The sequence below is a fragment of the Petaurus breviceps genome, unplaced genomic scaffold, assembly GCF_028583685.1.
Source record: "Petaurus breviceps papuanus isolate PSGF00001 unplaced genomic scaffold, PetGlider_PUasm1.0 181, whole genome shotgun sequence".
In the NCBI taxonomy this organism is placed as follows: domain Eukaryota; kingdom Metazoa; phylum Chordata; class Mammalia; order Diprotodontia; family Petauridae; genus Petaurus; species Petaurus breviceps.
In genome coordinates this window covers 12,203,916-12,218,866 of record NW_027185784.1, presented here as the reverse complement: position 1 = coordinate 12,218,866, position 14,951 = coordinate 12,203,916, and the positions used below count along the sequence as shown (strand labels likewise).

At 35.8% G+C, this 14,951-nt stretch overlaps 1 protein-coding gene across 7 annotated transcripts in view; it reads right to left on the bottom strand.

Moving 5' to 3' along the window:
* AHCYL2 (adenosylhomocysteinase like 2) overlaps positions 1-14,951 on the bottom strand; it is a 155,860-nt gene that overhangs the window by 32,672 nt on the left and 108,237 nt on the right. For 4 of the 7 annotated variants that reach the window (XM_069087194.1, XM_069087195.1, XM_069087200.1 and 1 more), the window contains one exon: positions 4,465-4,573. In XM_069087194.1, the coding sequence (XP_068943295.1) occupies positions 4,465-4,573 (109 nt within the window). Of the gene's footprint in view, positions 1-4,464; positions 4,577-7,339; positions 7,727-14,951 lie in introns of those variants that run through there. The other 3 variants (XM_069087196.1, XM_069087199.1, XM_069087201.1) reach the window with 2 other exon arrangements.

Genomic DNA, 14,951 nt, shown 5'->3' with positions numbered 1-14,951 from the left:
AAAATTAATCCTAAGGAACCCCTTCTCAGAATAATGTTTTTAAGTAAATAAAATGAAATACATAGGATAAGGAAAACTAATTATATTGAAATGCAATTGTCAATTTTACTTTTAAGTTCGCAGACTCCAGGTTAAGGCATCATGGTAGAGTGGAAAGAATACTGAATATCAGAAGACCTGCATTCTCCTAATGCAGTCATTATTAATTATTCATTATTAATTAGCTGCATGACTGGGAGAGTCTTAAGAATTCTGGATTTCAGCAAATTTATCTGTAAAATGAAGGGTTTGAAAGAGGTCATCTCTAAGGTCCTGCTGAACTCTAAGATTCTATTTTCTATAAATGGGAAAAGAACTAGATATCTGTTATGCTAACCAACAGCTTGTTCCTTCTAGTTTTCTTTGCTTGACCTCTAACAGTCTAGTTAGCCTCAGGAATAACAAGATTCTGTAGCTTTAACAAGGCCTAGACATTGACATGACCCAGAGTTACCCACCCCTGCAGCCTATCTGATACAAAGTGTGTAGGAACCTTCCTTTATGGAAACACTCCTATTTCTAGTGCCTTAAAAAAGAGGCTAGAAGAAAAGACCATTCAGGACAAAGAACTGGTCTCCTTTACAGAAGGAATTTAGTCTGGGTTGATTTTTTTAAAAGCGTTTTTAATTGGTAGTACACCCTGGAGTCAATGAGCATAGTTTAATAAGAAAAATAAGTAACTAGTGGGAGGAACAATGGTCTAAATCATTACACATGTCTAAAGTTTTGCCAAGATTGGTACCTGATTGGTAAAATGACCTATTCTCAGTTTACCTCTGAAATGACAAAAGTAGTTCCTTCCTATCCCTTTCCACCAAAAGAAAGTCAAACAGACAGATTAGAAAATTTTAAAAAGATCAGTCTTTTAATAATGTAATAATATTACTAGAAGCCACATCCTTATTTGACAATTTTCTTATTTCTTGTTTGACAAACACACATAAGGGATACTGATCTGTTTCTATTCTATAATGTATTTCTGAACTGGCTGGCTGATGCTTTGTACTCTCTGGTCGTGGCCTGATTAGGCAGTTGTTCCTTCTTCTCACAGCCCCTGTGACCTAGACTTAAATCCAGATGAACTACAGATACCTGTAGTACAAGTAGGAGAACCAGAACAGCCTTTCACTTGAAAGTTCTAGGACAGCCAATCCTGTTGAATTACAGAACTCTGTGTGAATCACAGGATTATTCGGTCCTCTCAATTTATAAAAAGGGTTAAAAGTGACCTGTGTGCTAGGTAACACTGTGAGAATTTATTTAACGATTTTAATCCTTTAGGAAAAATGTGAAAAGTACTCAACACAGTGACTTTGTCCATCAGGCTCTTCTTGGGATTTTATAACAGCTAGTCAGGAACTAAAGGGCACTGTTTTACCTCCTCTCTGTTATTAACTGTGGCAATTAATTAACCCATTGTAAAGGCTTTATTCAAAAACATATCAACAAGAATGATTTGACTTTTTAAAAGTCTGTTCTCTTTTGAATTCAATAGTTGGCTGGGGTTTTTTTTTTATGGTGGAAGCATTCAAAATAGCTTATTTCTATAAAATGCTTTCAAGAACCTATGCAACTAGTCCTTGAAATGACATTCAAATGATGTCACTTGGAAAAGACAATAGAATGTAGCTCAGAACCATAGGCCTTGGCTAGGAAGAGGTTAGGCATATAAGTATCCTTCTGCAAGAGGGATCCTGCCACAAAGGTTTCTTTTGATATGTATTATTACTATCCCTGCTTCTGGATTATTCATATACAGAGACTGTTTCAAAAGTGCTTTCATATATACAATAAGTAAAATCTAGGAATCCCTCTACATAAATGAGAACATTTATTATAGTCCCTGATGTTATAATAAATGTTGAAAGTAGATCCCAAATGTTTATAGGTACATATATGCCTGTTATTTGTAAAGCAGCAAGCCAGTTCAATTTGGCCTTTCAGCAGAAATATTCTCCCTCACCACTCACTTCCTATCTCATTTTTTTTCCCAGTGCCTCTATGACAGAAAATGAGAAAGATGAGAAATCACATAGTACATTAGAGAAAAAGGACTAGCACTCATATATCCAGAGTTCCTTTCACTACTTTTTTTCTAAACAAGGTTTACATGAATGGTGTTGATAAAAGTTTGCAAGAAAATGACTTGAAGATGTTAAGTGACAAGCAACTCAAATGAGCTAAAAGTGTCATTCAGATGCTCAAGATGCAAATGCAATCTCAGTCTGCATTACTAGAAGTATAGTGCTCAGATCAAGGGAGCTAACAGTGCCAATGTACTCTGCATTGGCCAGTATCAAACTAGCAATATTCAATTCTGGAACCAATATATCGTCAAAATATGTGACAGTCTCATAAAGCAGCAAGATTTCCAGTAAAGAAGAGCTCAACAGAAGGATGCTATTAAATGGGACTATTGCATTTGATGAGAGATCACTTCCAACTCAAGATGCTGATTTTATGTTCCTGAACAGAACATGCTTAACAAGAATAGCTCTGTTTGTCCAACCTATAAAAGAGACTTCAATATCTTTATGAACACCAACTCAAATTCACCACTTTGTTAAGATAATAGATGAAAGGCTATTTCTTCTCCCTGAAGAAATCAGGAAGACAGGACCGAGGACTCTTCTATAAGAACACACTCTAAATTTGGTACTATTTTTAATCAAAACTAAAACTCACATTTGAATGTTAAGCACTTGTATAATTAATTTTCATGATTTTTGTCTCATGTTAAATTGTTCACTTATGAGTTTTCTTCTTACATTTATTCTTGTTTCAGCAGAAAAATTTGGCTACAATATTTAGGATTCTTCAGATAAAATTCATGGGAGTTACGTCATGTGTCCTACTGTTCAAGCTTCAAGGACTAGACAAAGCTATGAAGGGGAAAGTTTAAAGAACACAGCCTAATCAGCTTAAAAAGTACAGCCAAAGAATTAAGTTTCAACTCTACATAACAAGCCAAAAAAAAAAAAAAAACCAAACAAACCAAAAACCCTAACCAAAAAAACCCGCACTTTTTTCCTATTGGAGTGGAGACCAAAAGGCCACAACTGAGATTTTTAATAAAAATATGAAGTTACTGTGAAAAGGTGATTAGAATGAACTCAATTCAGAATTACATAAGAACATAATAAAGAACTGCTCTGATAGGCTAGGCTACAGTTCATCCATTAGAGTACTGTCAGTGCCAACAAATGACAAAAAAATGATTGCTTTCTATGAGGTCAGCCTCAAAAACACCTCCAAAAAACACACAAAAGCACTCAAAAACACACTCCAAAACATTCTTAGTTTTCTTATCCAAACCCTTCTTAAATCTGTTTATATTTCAGCCTACATGACTTCTTAAAGTACCAAGTACTATCAAGTTTATCATCTGCACAATAAAGCAGAATTTCTTTTTAATCGTTTCTTCTCTCAAAGTTTAAGACATATCCCTTCACCTTAATTCTAAAATTCCAGGATTGGAATAAACATGCTTATTTTATCAATTTCTTTCATAATTCTATAAATTTGGATCATCTGATCACCATTTTCTTTCTGGACTGAAGAATCCAATTCTTTCTATGTAAAGAAGCCTTTTCATTTCTTTTATCATTTCAATACCCCTTCTCTAAATCTTCTTCAGCTCTGTTAATGTTTTTATTAAAGTACAGACCAGATCTATACTTGGTACTCAAGGTATGATACAAATCACTGGTAGGATATGCTAACTGATAAGGTCAGGATAATGTTTTTTGTTATGTTTATTATACTAAGTGAATCAATGAACAAATATTTGAGTACCTTTTAGTGGAAGACATTAATATCTTCCATTGTTTTAGCCTTTTTGGATATTTTGATCTATGAGGACTAATAGTTTCTGCTCAGATTTCCAAGGCTCATTAAACTCATACACCTGAGTTAGTGTAATGCAAAGCAGAGAGGGAAGTTATATGCCAGGGAATAAAACAGCCCAGGAGAGAGGGCATTGGAGACAAAAATCTTACAAAACTTGTTTGAGCTAGCCAGAATGTTTTCATTGCTTCTGGGGCAAAGCAGGCTTCCCTGGGCATTTGCAAGTACCCAGAACTTCTACACAAACAAAATGAGAACATTCAAAGGATGGAAAAATAGAAATCTTAAAATGTCCAGTTGTGTTAAGGACATTATTGCCTTTCTGGGTAGGTCCAAAAATTGTTTTTCCTTTACTAACCTGTCCTGACTCTATCTGAAGAAAATTACTTTATGAGTTAGAAAGAAGCAAGCTTAAAGAAATGAGTTCTCCCTATAAACTCTCAAAGACGAATCCAATAATTCCATCTGAAATTTTAGTCTGAATTTCTACTAAGAAGAAAAGGAGGTTACTCTTTCAGTGAGGAGCTTACACCTTACTTAGGCTGGAATAGTAGCAGCATGGGCAGCTATCTCACCCACCTGAGCTGTAGCTATCAGTAGATGACTGAGAGATGGAACGGGAAAGAGAGCGGCGTCCAATCTTGGTGGGACGTTTGTTGAATTCTTGCTTCTGGTCGGCAAATTGGATCTGCTGAGAAAAAAAAGTTCCAGTTACATCCAGCAAAAGATATTTCATATTAAGAAAAACCAGAAGTCAATCAAAGCAACCCCTACCCTTGCATGAAGGTTTCTTTTCTACCTTTCAGGTAAAGATGTTTTGGATGTTCCATCTAAACTCTAGTGGAGATGTTATGACTCTTGGTGAGGTGAGAGGACAAGTGTACTACCATAAAATAATTTATTTCTATAAAAATCTAGAATGTTTTCATTGCAAAAATTCGAAGTCACTATTACATATATTGATGATACACCTCCAAAAACAAATAAAAATCTTAACTAAAAGAAATGCTTGAAGAATATAGTATTCTAATTAGCCAAGTTATTGGTCAGAAAACACTTTCCATATTAATCTTTATTGTTGAAAAACTTTCTAAAAAATTTTAGTCCATTTTCCTGCATTAGTACAAAGAATGAACATAATTTAATTTTTAATGATTCAGAATCTTGTAGATCATAATTCTGAACATTGCAATGTACTATATTTTTAAAAGAAGATGTAGAAGATTAGGCTGAATGTACACTGCCCCTAACAGATACCTTAAAAGGAGCTTTTCTGGAAATCTTTGCCATCAGTTTTTTTTTTTTTTGGTTTTATTTCTTACAAAAGATGAACATGTATAAGCTCCAAAGTAATCAGGACTGTACTGTATTTATAAAGAACACCTTGTACTTTTTGGCTTAAGAATCCATCTTTTTTCTCTTCCTCAGGCTGAGTTCTTTCACAATTGCTTAGAGACTGTTCCACTATTATCATTCTGATACAATTGTAGGGGTCTAGATATTGGAGCATAAAAAATTACTCAACACCAAGGTTATAGCCATTTGAATTAATCTAGCATTCTTATTTAGAGAAGCTTGGTGCTTTCATGTCACTACCCTATTCTTTTCACTATCATTCCAAAGTGGTGGTGGGAGGGGTGGGGAGGAAGAGACTGAAATTTTAATTTTGTAGATGGAAAATCTGGGTATGGTGGTTTAGCAGTTTGCCCAACAATGCAAAATTAGTGATCTGGAAAGTCAGAAATAACTTTTTAAAAATTTATTTAGGGTTTTATTTATTTTGGTGTTCTCCCTCTCCATCTGCCTTCTACTTTCCCATGCTCTAGTGCAGTGGTATCAAACTCAAATAAAAATGTGGGCACTAATCCATACACAAGAATCCCTGAGGGATACATATTGCCTTAGTTTTAAAACATGATATTTATGTTTTGTTGTATTTTTAAAAATTATTTCCCAGTGACATTTTAAATCTGGATAGAGGGGTAAAGTTCAGCCAGGTGTTTGACCCCCCCCACTGCTCTAGTCCACCTCACTGCTTCAGAAAGGGACGTATGAGGGACACATATGATCAAAGCAGCATGGTTCAGTGGGTATATGGCCTCAGAGTCCTGAAGACCTAAGTTCACGTCATTTAACCTCTTGTGCTTCAGGAAACTCTTTAAGGCTTTAGTTTGCAGGAGTGTTCATTTCTATTGGTAGGAGTTTTCTTGCTTAGGAGTTATTTATACCAATGAAATTACAGATGCCATCCAAAAACAAGTGCAAAATAAATCCTAATTTAATGAACATTTGTTCCAAAGAGAGTGATGCAAGTTAGGCTACTACTTCTTTGTGTCCTTATTAAGAATGCTAAACCAAACCTAAAGTTAAGAGGGTCAAAAACTTGAATGGAATGCCAGTCATATGTAGGTGATGGTTCTGGAGACAGAGTCTATCTCCTAAACTCTCTTTAAGAAAAAAGTTATATATTCTTCTTTCTAAACCCACAAGATACCTCCTCCCCTCAAAAAACATAACATATCAATATAACCCCACATTAAGCAACTAACAAGAATACTGTCTGCTACTTTTTAAAATGGATTAAATTGGATTTAATTTTAAATTGGATTAAATTTTAAATTGGATATTTAGTCTGTTCCATAACCTGGAGTAGCTAATTCATTCTAGAATTTGTAGTTCTCTAGTCTATAAACACCACACAGCACTGTTTAGAAACTTAACTACCACTTTCTTAAACTAGTTTTTATGGGTTGTAGTCTCTTCTTGTAAAATCCCTCTCCACTTGCAATAATATTTCCTCAGACCTAGTCCCAAGTTTGGGTACAACTTTTAAAATCCTTATGAATAGAAAGGCAAAGGGGTTTAAAATCCTGTTTACTGGTTAGCAAATCAATTCTATTTGAGACCATGGAATCATGGAAACAAACTGATAATGCGAAACTGGAGTTGTGTAAAAGTTTTGTCAGGGTTAAGGGTTTTCTCATCAACTAGAACCAGGAGTTAATCAAGTCTAAAGCACAGAAATAGATGGATTTCTCTGTTGAAAGGAGTTACTGTCCTCTAATGTCCTCCTCCACCCCCAAGAATATAATGCTGATACACATTTAACCCAAATGCCTACTTTCTGATACAGCAATACATTTCCCCGCCCTCCTGAGTTACACAGATGGTCTCCGTCACCTCTATCTCCTAAAGTTCCTGCCTTCCTAGGATTAACGTTAAATCCAAGGAGCTCTATAAAGTAAAATACTATTCACCCCTTTCTCCTTTAGCTCCAGAGAGAATCCTCTCCTTCCAACAGGCAGTGAGGTAAAAGAAGAAGAGAGACAGTAAAGAGACACTGATTCCATGTCAGAGAGAAAAGCCTTCAGTTAGAAACAAGGAGGGGGGAAAGAGAAGAAATATAAACCACTGGCTTTATACTATATAGCAGCAGCAACAAATCCAGCCTCACCTGGGCTTTAATCCCAGAGTCGCCACTGACAATGTACTTCTTCTTGCTGCTCAACATAGTGTTACCACCTATAACCCTCTCAGCAACTTTCCAGTCCAGGGACCCTGATGTCCAGTCCTTTACACCTTCCCCATCAGCAATCTTGGCAGTTCTGGTTCCAGTTGGCTGTTTTTGGTGGGGTTGTTAGCCTTGCCTGGTCTGACTGCAGCAACAACCACCACTTTGGCAGGAGAACCCCAATATTTAATAAGCTATTTCTGCTAGCTGATCACCAGCCATTCCTAGCTAGAGTAGTGGTGGTTAATTTGCTTTATTTTTTTTTCACCTAATTACAAGGATCTTCTGACCTCTAAACCTTAACAAGTCCCCCAACGTGGCCCAACTTGCATGCGCATAACAATAGCTTATTTATATAACCAGTGCACTTTTTGCTTGCTATAATTAACTTGTTAATTAGGTTCCTTTTTAACTACCTCCTCTTTTTTCTCTCCCATGTCAGATGATTTCAGCTAACCTGGCCTCATTAGAAAAAAATTAACTACCAAGCCACTAAAACAATGAAGAGATTTATTATATTGCTATGAAAAAGTTTTAAAATAATGGCAAGTAATTTGGAAGACCCTGGCTAGCCTGCATTTCCCTCTGTCCTTGGGCAGGGCAGACCTGTAGACCCAGGCTTTAGCCCCTGGTTATTAAAGTGCTTTATCAAGACAGTTGCATTACAATTAAGTTATGATGTGTTCCCTGTTAAATTGAGATCACAGGAAAGCTTCCCTGGCTTGGGTTTTGCTGATTTGTGTTACCCTACTCTCATTTTCTACATTTCAACATTCATTGTCTCTGGATGTAAAGTAGATGGCTCCCCTACCTCCCCAGAATTGTCAGAGGTCAATAACCCTGTCAACTGACAGATAATCAAAGATGTTAATCAAACTACCACTACCATTTAAGGGCTAGGTATAGTAGATGAAGCCCTAGTAAAATTAAGTGATTAAATCTTGGGGTTCATCTGTCAGAACAATTGTTAGAACTATTGAGGGGGGCAAAGCAAAGGTAACACACACATCACCCCTACTCCCACCATAAAGGAAAAAAAGTTGGCTAGATCCACATCTGGAGTCACTAAGATTATTACTGATGGAAGAGGAAAGATTAGAGAGGGACATGGTGAACATAACAGAGAATTAATCTCTAGTTTGCAACATTAAAGAGCGAGGAGCAGCAATTTGACTAGAAATTTTTCCTAAAAGTGACAAGTTCATTTAAATACAGCTAAGGGGATAGAATAGATTATTATTTCTAATTTTGATTAGGTATGCAGGCAAACCAGCTGGGAAATAAATTGATTTCTTTGTGTCCTCAGTTTTGTGGCATTAATAATTATGATAGCGAAAGCTATACCAAGTTAACATGCACTAGGCTCCATTCTCATCTGTGGCTTCTGTATGTAGGACTATTTTCTTGATTGGCACTTGGGAACGGCACAATAAACAGCTTTTCTAGCGTAGTCACTAGAGTTCACTGAGCAGAGAAGTGACATGTTCAGATCTGTGCTTAAAGAAAATCACTTAAGCAGCAATGCATAAGATGAACTAGAGTGGGGAGAGACTTGAGGGTAGGAGTCCAATTAGGAGGCCGTTGCAATAATCTAGGACAGAGGTGTCAAATATGATGCCTTTCAGTGGTGTCAGAATCAGATAAAAATGTAATTGGGAAATATTTTACAAGATAAATAAAAATATAACAAAATACTGATAACATTACATTTTAAACTAAGTCAATTATGTGGTCTGCAGGAATCTTTATATACAGATTAGTGGCCCCTTTGCTGTTTGAGTTTTACACCACCGATCTAAGCAATGAAGACCTGAACTAAAGAGTATGTGAGTAGAGATAAGACCACTGCTTGATTGGATATGTAGAATGAAAAAGAAAACAGGATAATGCCACCTTACAAACCTGGGCAGGGTGGTAGCACCTTTGACAGAAATATGGAAGTTTGAAAGAGGGGAGGGGTTTTGAAAGGAAAGATAATAAATTCTGTTTTGGACATGGTGAGTTTAAGATATCTCCAGAACACCCAGTTTAAAATGTCAGTAACTACTATGTGTGAAGCAGTCTACCAGGCACTGAAGATGATACAAAGAAATACAGTGTGATGGAAAACTGGGGGAAATGTGGAACTTTAGAAATATTTTTTAAATAATATCAAAAGCAGAACTCAGCTTGACTTTACATATTCCAGATCAATATTAGCAATATCTTAGATTTATCAAATATTTTCCCTCCAGGAAGATAAAAGAACTTTTCTCCTTATTTTAAATTATTTTTATATTAAACTAAAAATCAATTTCCTTGATTTACCACATTTTCTGCCTACTATTTCCTTTCAACCTAATATGCTTTAATTGTAATTGCAGTATTTTAGTTGAGGTCACTGAAAACATTGTGACCCAGTTTGAACTTTCTGACTGGAAAAACAGATGGAAAGAGGTTTTCTCTCTCCAGTCACATTATATTGAACAAGGGGTGACATGGAAATTTCAGGAAGATGAACCTCTGTAGCTGTGTTCAGGTGCATACATATTTTTGTGATTCTTTCTTTGATTTATTCTCATTAGGAGAAATGCATTTTGCCATCTCAAAACCTTGCTTTTTTTTCTCTTCTACTGAAGGTGTTTTCTAATAATGCAGCAGTGTATTTGACCCTAAGACAAAAGATTTTTTCTAGTTTTTTTCACCTAATAGCAATTTGATATTGATAGGTACTCAGGATCAATATCAAATTGCTATTAAGTGAAAATACCCCCTATATGCACAACAGTCTACTTGGGTAATGTGGATGATACAAAGAAATACAATGCAATCATAATAAAAGAGATGATACAATATAATATATGATTAGGAAAGGCTTCAATCAAAGAGGAGGTCAAGCTTGAGGTAGGCCCTGAAAAGATGTTTTGAAAAAGAGCCTCTCCTACTTAAGGAGCTAGTCCTTCTACGATGGAAAAAAGGGCTAGCCTCAGTCAGGGAGGCAAGGGTTCAAGAACAAATTTTATTTGTTCTGACAAATACCAGATTTGTGAGTCTGGCTAAGTCATTTAAGTAACTTAACCCTCAGTGTCCCAGGCAGTTCTCTTAAGACTCTAACTGTAGAAAAGTTGCCCTTATATTGATGGAAGGCATTTTCTCAGCATGAGTTCCCTATGGCAATGAAAACACAGGTCCAGACCTTCCTTCCTCATGTCCTCCTCACCCCTAAAAAATCTGAAGATTCAAAAACCATTTAATATAATCACTAGAAATCCTTCTGATACTGTTAGAGTTGAAAGCCAAAGGGGAAAAGTGAACCAAAAATAAATTCTGATTAAATGAAATACTGGAATTTCTTGACTTTCCAGAGATATTCTTTGTATAGTTTCTGGAAGTATGCGCTGGATAAGCAAGGGAAATACACAATAAATACAAATTCTGCTTTTAAAATATTTAAGGTGAAGTAGTTCTGAAACAAACAGTTGTCCTTCCTGAATGTCAATTTTTTTCCCTGTAATGGCAGTTGAAGTGACTCCCCTGAAGTTAGAAAATAAGTAGTAGATCCAAGCTTCCAACAACCCTGTTCCCTGAAGCTGTTCCATGCTATTATACTACACTGCCTCCCAAAGCTCATGTTATCTTGTGACTTCCCACATAATCTTTCTTTTCTGCTTTTCAAATATTTACATGATTACAAATAGAGATAGCAGAGAACAAGAAACAAATGAGAGTATCTGATTGGGTGAGGTTTTTTTGAAACTGGGCTTTTTCTATCAGAATTATGATCCCAGAACAGTAGTAATAAGAAATGTTTTAGGGGAATAATTTTTTCTGGTTGTAGTCAGTAGAGATTGGTAGATGCATCTAACAACAAAGAATCACTTGAACCAGCAGAACAAATTACCAACCTAAAAGTCTTTTCCTATGCTCCTTAGTGAAAGATAAAAAACAGTTCTAACATATAAAAATGAAAATTTAGCATTCCCCAAGTGGAAAGTTGTGGTGGCTGTCTTATTTAATAGGGCAAATCCTTTCTCTTGGTCTTCTTCCTACCTGTCTTATGTTTTCTCTGAGCCTTCTTCTAGATCATCATCCATATCATGCCTCCTAACTGAGTGTTCCCAAGAGGGTCCCAGACCCTATTATCTTCTTTCTATACATGCTTTCTCTTGGTAACCCTTTCAGCTCCCATGAATCTAATTACTATTTCTATATAGATGATTCATATGATTGTAGTAGTAGTAGTAGTAGTAGTAGTAGTAGTAGTAGTAGTAGTAGTTTTATAAGTCCAAGGAAATTTTTCTGTAAGTGGTAACAATAGTGCTAATATTGTCCTAGGATGTATAAAGTTAAGATGAGTTTTGCTTCTGATATTGCTTAAAGATTTCTTACTTGCTTCCAGCAGAAAATATTTTTCAGTTTTTTAACCAGAAATTCTGCCTTCCCAACCTGCTACAAAGTCTTTTACTTGCACAAACTTTTCACCTATGAATGGGATTATTTCTCTCCTAAGAGAAAAATGGAATCCCCAGTTGGCTCAAATCGTAGAGTGTCAACCAGTTTCCTATGGAAAAGTACCAGACACTGGAGAGAACAGGGGTGGGAGGAGGAAATATTTAAATGTAGAAACAAGAAAGCTTGGTGTTGATCCCCCATGTGAATATGAGGAGGCATTTCACCCACTGAGAAGAACTAGGGCTTCTTTGGGGACTGTAAATACACCAAAGGAAATTGCTAATCTGATGTTCTCCAAACTTTCACCAGTAGTACTTCCTAGATAAGGGCAAGAAAATTCTTCCCATGAGAATACACTAAGGCATAGGGTCTCCAGCAGAAGTCCTCCAGTGACTAATGAAGAATTAGTGTGAGGGCAGTGGGTCTGCCTCGCCAAATTGTGTGACTCAGCCTCCCTACATCTCCTCCTGGCCTACTTCTGAGAAAAAGAGACTGTAAGTATTGCCTGCTGTTGTATGTGGCCCATGTCCCTGCTTGGTGAGGGTGGCTTTTCTGCAGGTGCCTCTTTGCTGCTGTATATTCTGACCTTTAGCAAAACAGATGGGAGGGGTATGATGCTATTAGGAGCCTCTGCTAAAACCTTACTCCTCAAGGAAAGAACCTTTCCAATTCCAAAATCTGTGTTCCTATGATCTAAGATACATCTTTCTATCCATGGAGAAAAGAATAACTTCACCATACTAATATGTTATCTGAATCAAAGAAACCAAATATGTTAAAACTTTCCGTTATTCAAAATATTACCCATTGTAGGAGCCCCCGGGATGTATGCTTCTAGAGACTAAAAGATATTTAAGATTTTACCACTAGGCAATTCAATATAGATAGTCAGAGTGGAACTTGGTGGCTGGCTTGGTGGGAAATAGTGGTAGCAGATCAAAGCACTTTAAGAATGGTTCTGTAGGCCTGACCAAATCATAATTTAACATTCTAATAGTCTAGAAACTAGACTATTTGGGCCAAAGAGGCTATTCTCTGGTATATTGTATTGGTCAGCATACAGGATGAGTGTATTATAAAAGTTGAACCTGAAATTCCTTCTTCTTTGCTACCTAATAACATCAAGTTCAGAGATGAACAGATGAGAAGAAAATGCTGTAAATGGGAAAACATTAAACTGAAGTAAACCAATACATTATCTAGAATGGTATTTATGATAGCTAGCTTTTATATAGCACTTTAAGGTTTGCAAAGTACTTTATATATTTTAATTCCTTTGCTCCTTTTAATTATCCTGTAAGGTAGATGTAATTATTATCCCCATTTTACAGATAAGGAAACTAATACTGAGAGAGGTTAAGTGTCCCCAGGGGCATACAACTAGCATATGAGACAGGATTTGAACTCAGTTCTTCCTTATCCTACTTACCAAACATTATCATTGACAATAGGAAGAACTTTGAAGATCTTTGAAATTCCTCTCTGATGGTTAAAACTTTGTTGTGGAGTAATACATAGTCAGCATTCTATCATGCAAAGATATGAATTGAAAAAGAGTATTTCCTACTCTATGTCCAAAGTTTTATGGGAAAAAAAAAAACTAAGCTAAGAAAAAAACAGTTGAATTCTTGACCATATTATCACTATGAAGTTCAGTATAAAGTACCTTTTCCTCTTCATTCTCCTTTTGACATACCACTTCAGTTATTCTGCCCTTTACTGTAAAGAGTTGGTTTTTTTAAATGTCCACAGCAGAAAAATCCATAAGGCTTCACTATAGAATGGTAACTGGCTGTTACCTCAAAGTGCTCCCTAGGTAAGAAAGTTCATGATAACTAATAAAATCTGACACTGAATTCCTTCCTAGGACCAGGTTTCTTTGGTGAAGACGGCAGTAAAACGGCTAAATCAGTGTAAAACTTTAAAACGCTATTTCCTGAATCAAGAAATAAAGGCCTTTAAAAGTACTTTATTATGAAATAAGGAATACAGTGAGTGCTCTAAAAGTCACTCAGCTCCAGAACAGGCCAATAAACAATGGTCATAATAACTTTACCAAGATGAAGCTTCCTTATGACAGGATTGTAAGACTAGTAAATGGGGTTAAAGTCCAGTAAGAACTTAAAGAGTTCTGAGTGAATGTGCTCAGTAAGTGAGACAGCAGAACTTTATTCCTATAGCAATAATAGTTACTGGAAAACTTTTATTGATCCATTTTTTAAAAATGCTGACCTACTTAAATTAATCCTTCCTTAAGGTACCTTGAAAGACACCCAAAGATTAATTCCTCAGAGTAGACCCTCCTGAGGAAGAGAGCTTTTCAAGCTAGAAAGTTTAACACTAAAATAAATAAATTGAGGATCAAAGTTCCCAAGTTAGTAGTCTCCTTTTATCCTAAAACATACTAAACTAAGCCTGAGTTAGGAAGAAACAAGAAAGTTTCTCTATCCAAAATTTAAAACTTGTCCCTCCTACTTCTCTATGGAAATATGTTAATAAAAACTGAAGCTAGTTACTGAGAATGGTTGGATAAATAGATTGGAAGTTTGGAAATAGAGACTCATTAAAGGAAAAGAAAAAGTGGTGTATGAGGGGGAGGGGAGAGATACATACCTAATCTACTGACAGCCTCCCCAGTATTTAGATTCTAAAACCCAAACATAATACAGTACAAACCATGTGTAATGAATATTCTTTCAGTATATTGATGGTAAGTACTTTTGTTGATAGAAAATATCATAGTAAATATAATAGCTTAATAAATTCTTCTTGGTTGGCTGATTAGTGTTTTGGATCCAATTCCAATTTTTAAAAAATTACATGAACTATAAATCACATTCTATTTGATAGTTTTGTTTAACTATTTTCAAGAAATGCATTATGTGAAAGGGGTCACTTGGGTGTTTGAAGCTGTCCAAACAAAATGTATAAATTAATTAAATTTTAAAACAAAAAGAATACTAAAACTGATTTCTTCTAGGTTCAGCAATACAAGCTTATGATTAATTTGTACATTTGGGTTAAACTCCTTTTTCTCCACAGGAAACTACATTTACCAGACACACTGTCAATTCCAGGTTTACTTCAGTACCTAGGTTACAAGTTGGCTTTAAGAAATAATCAT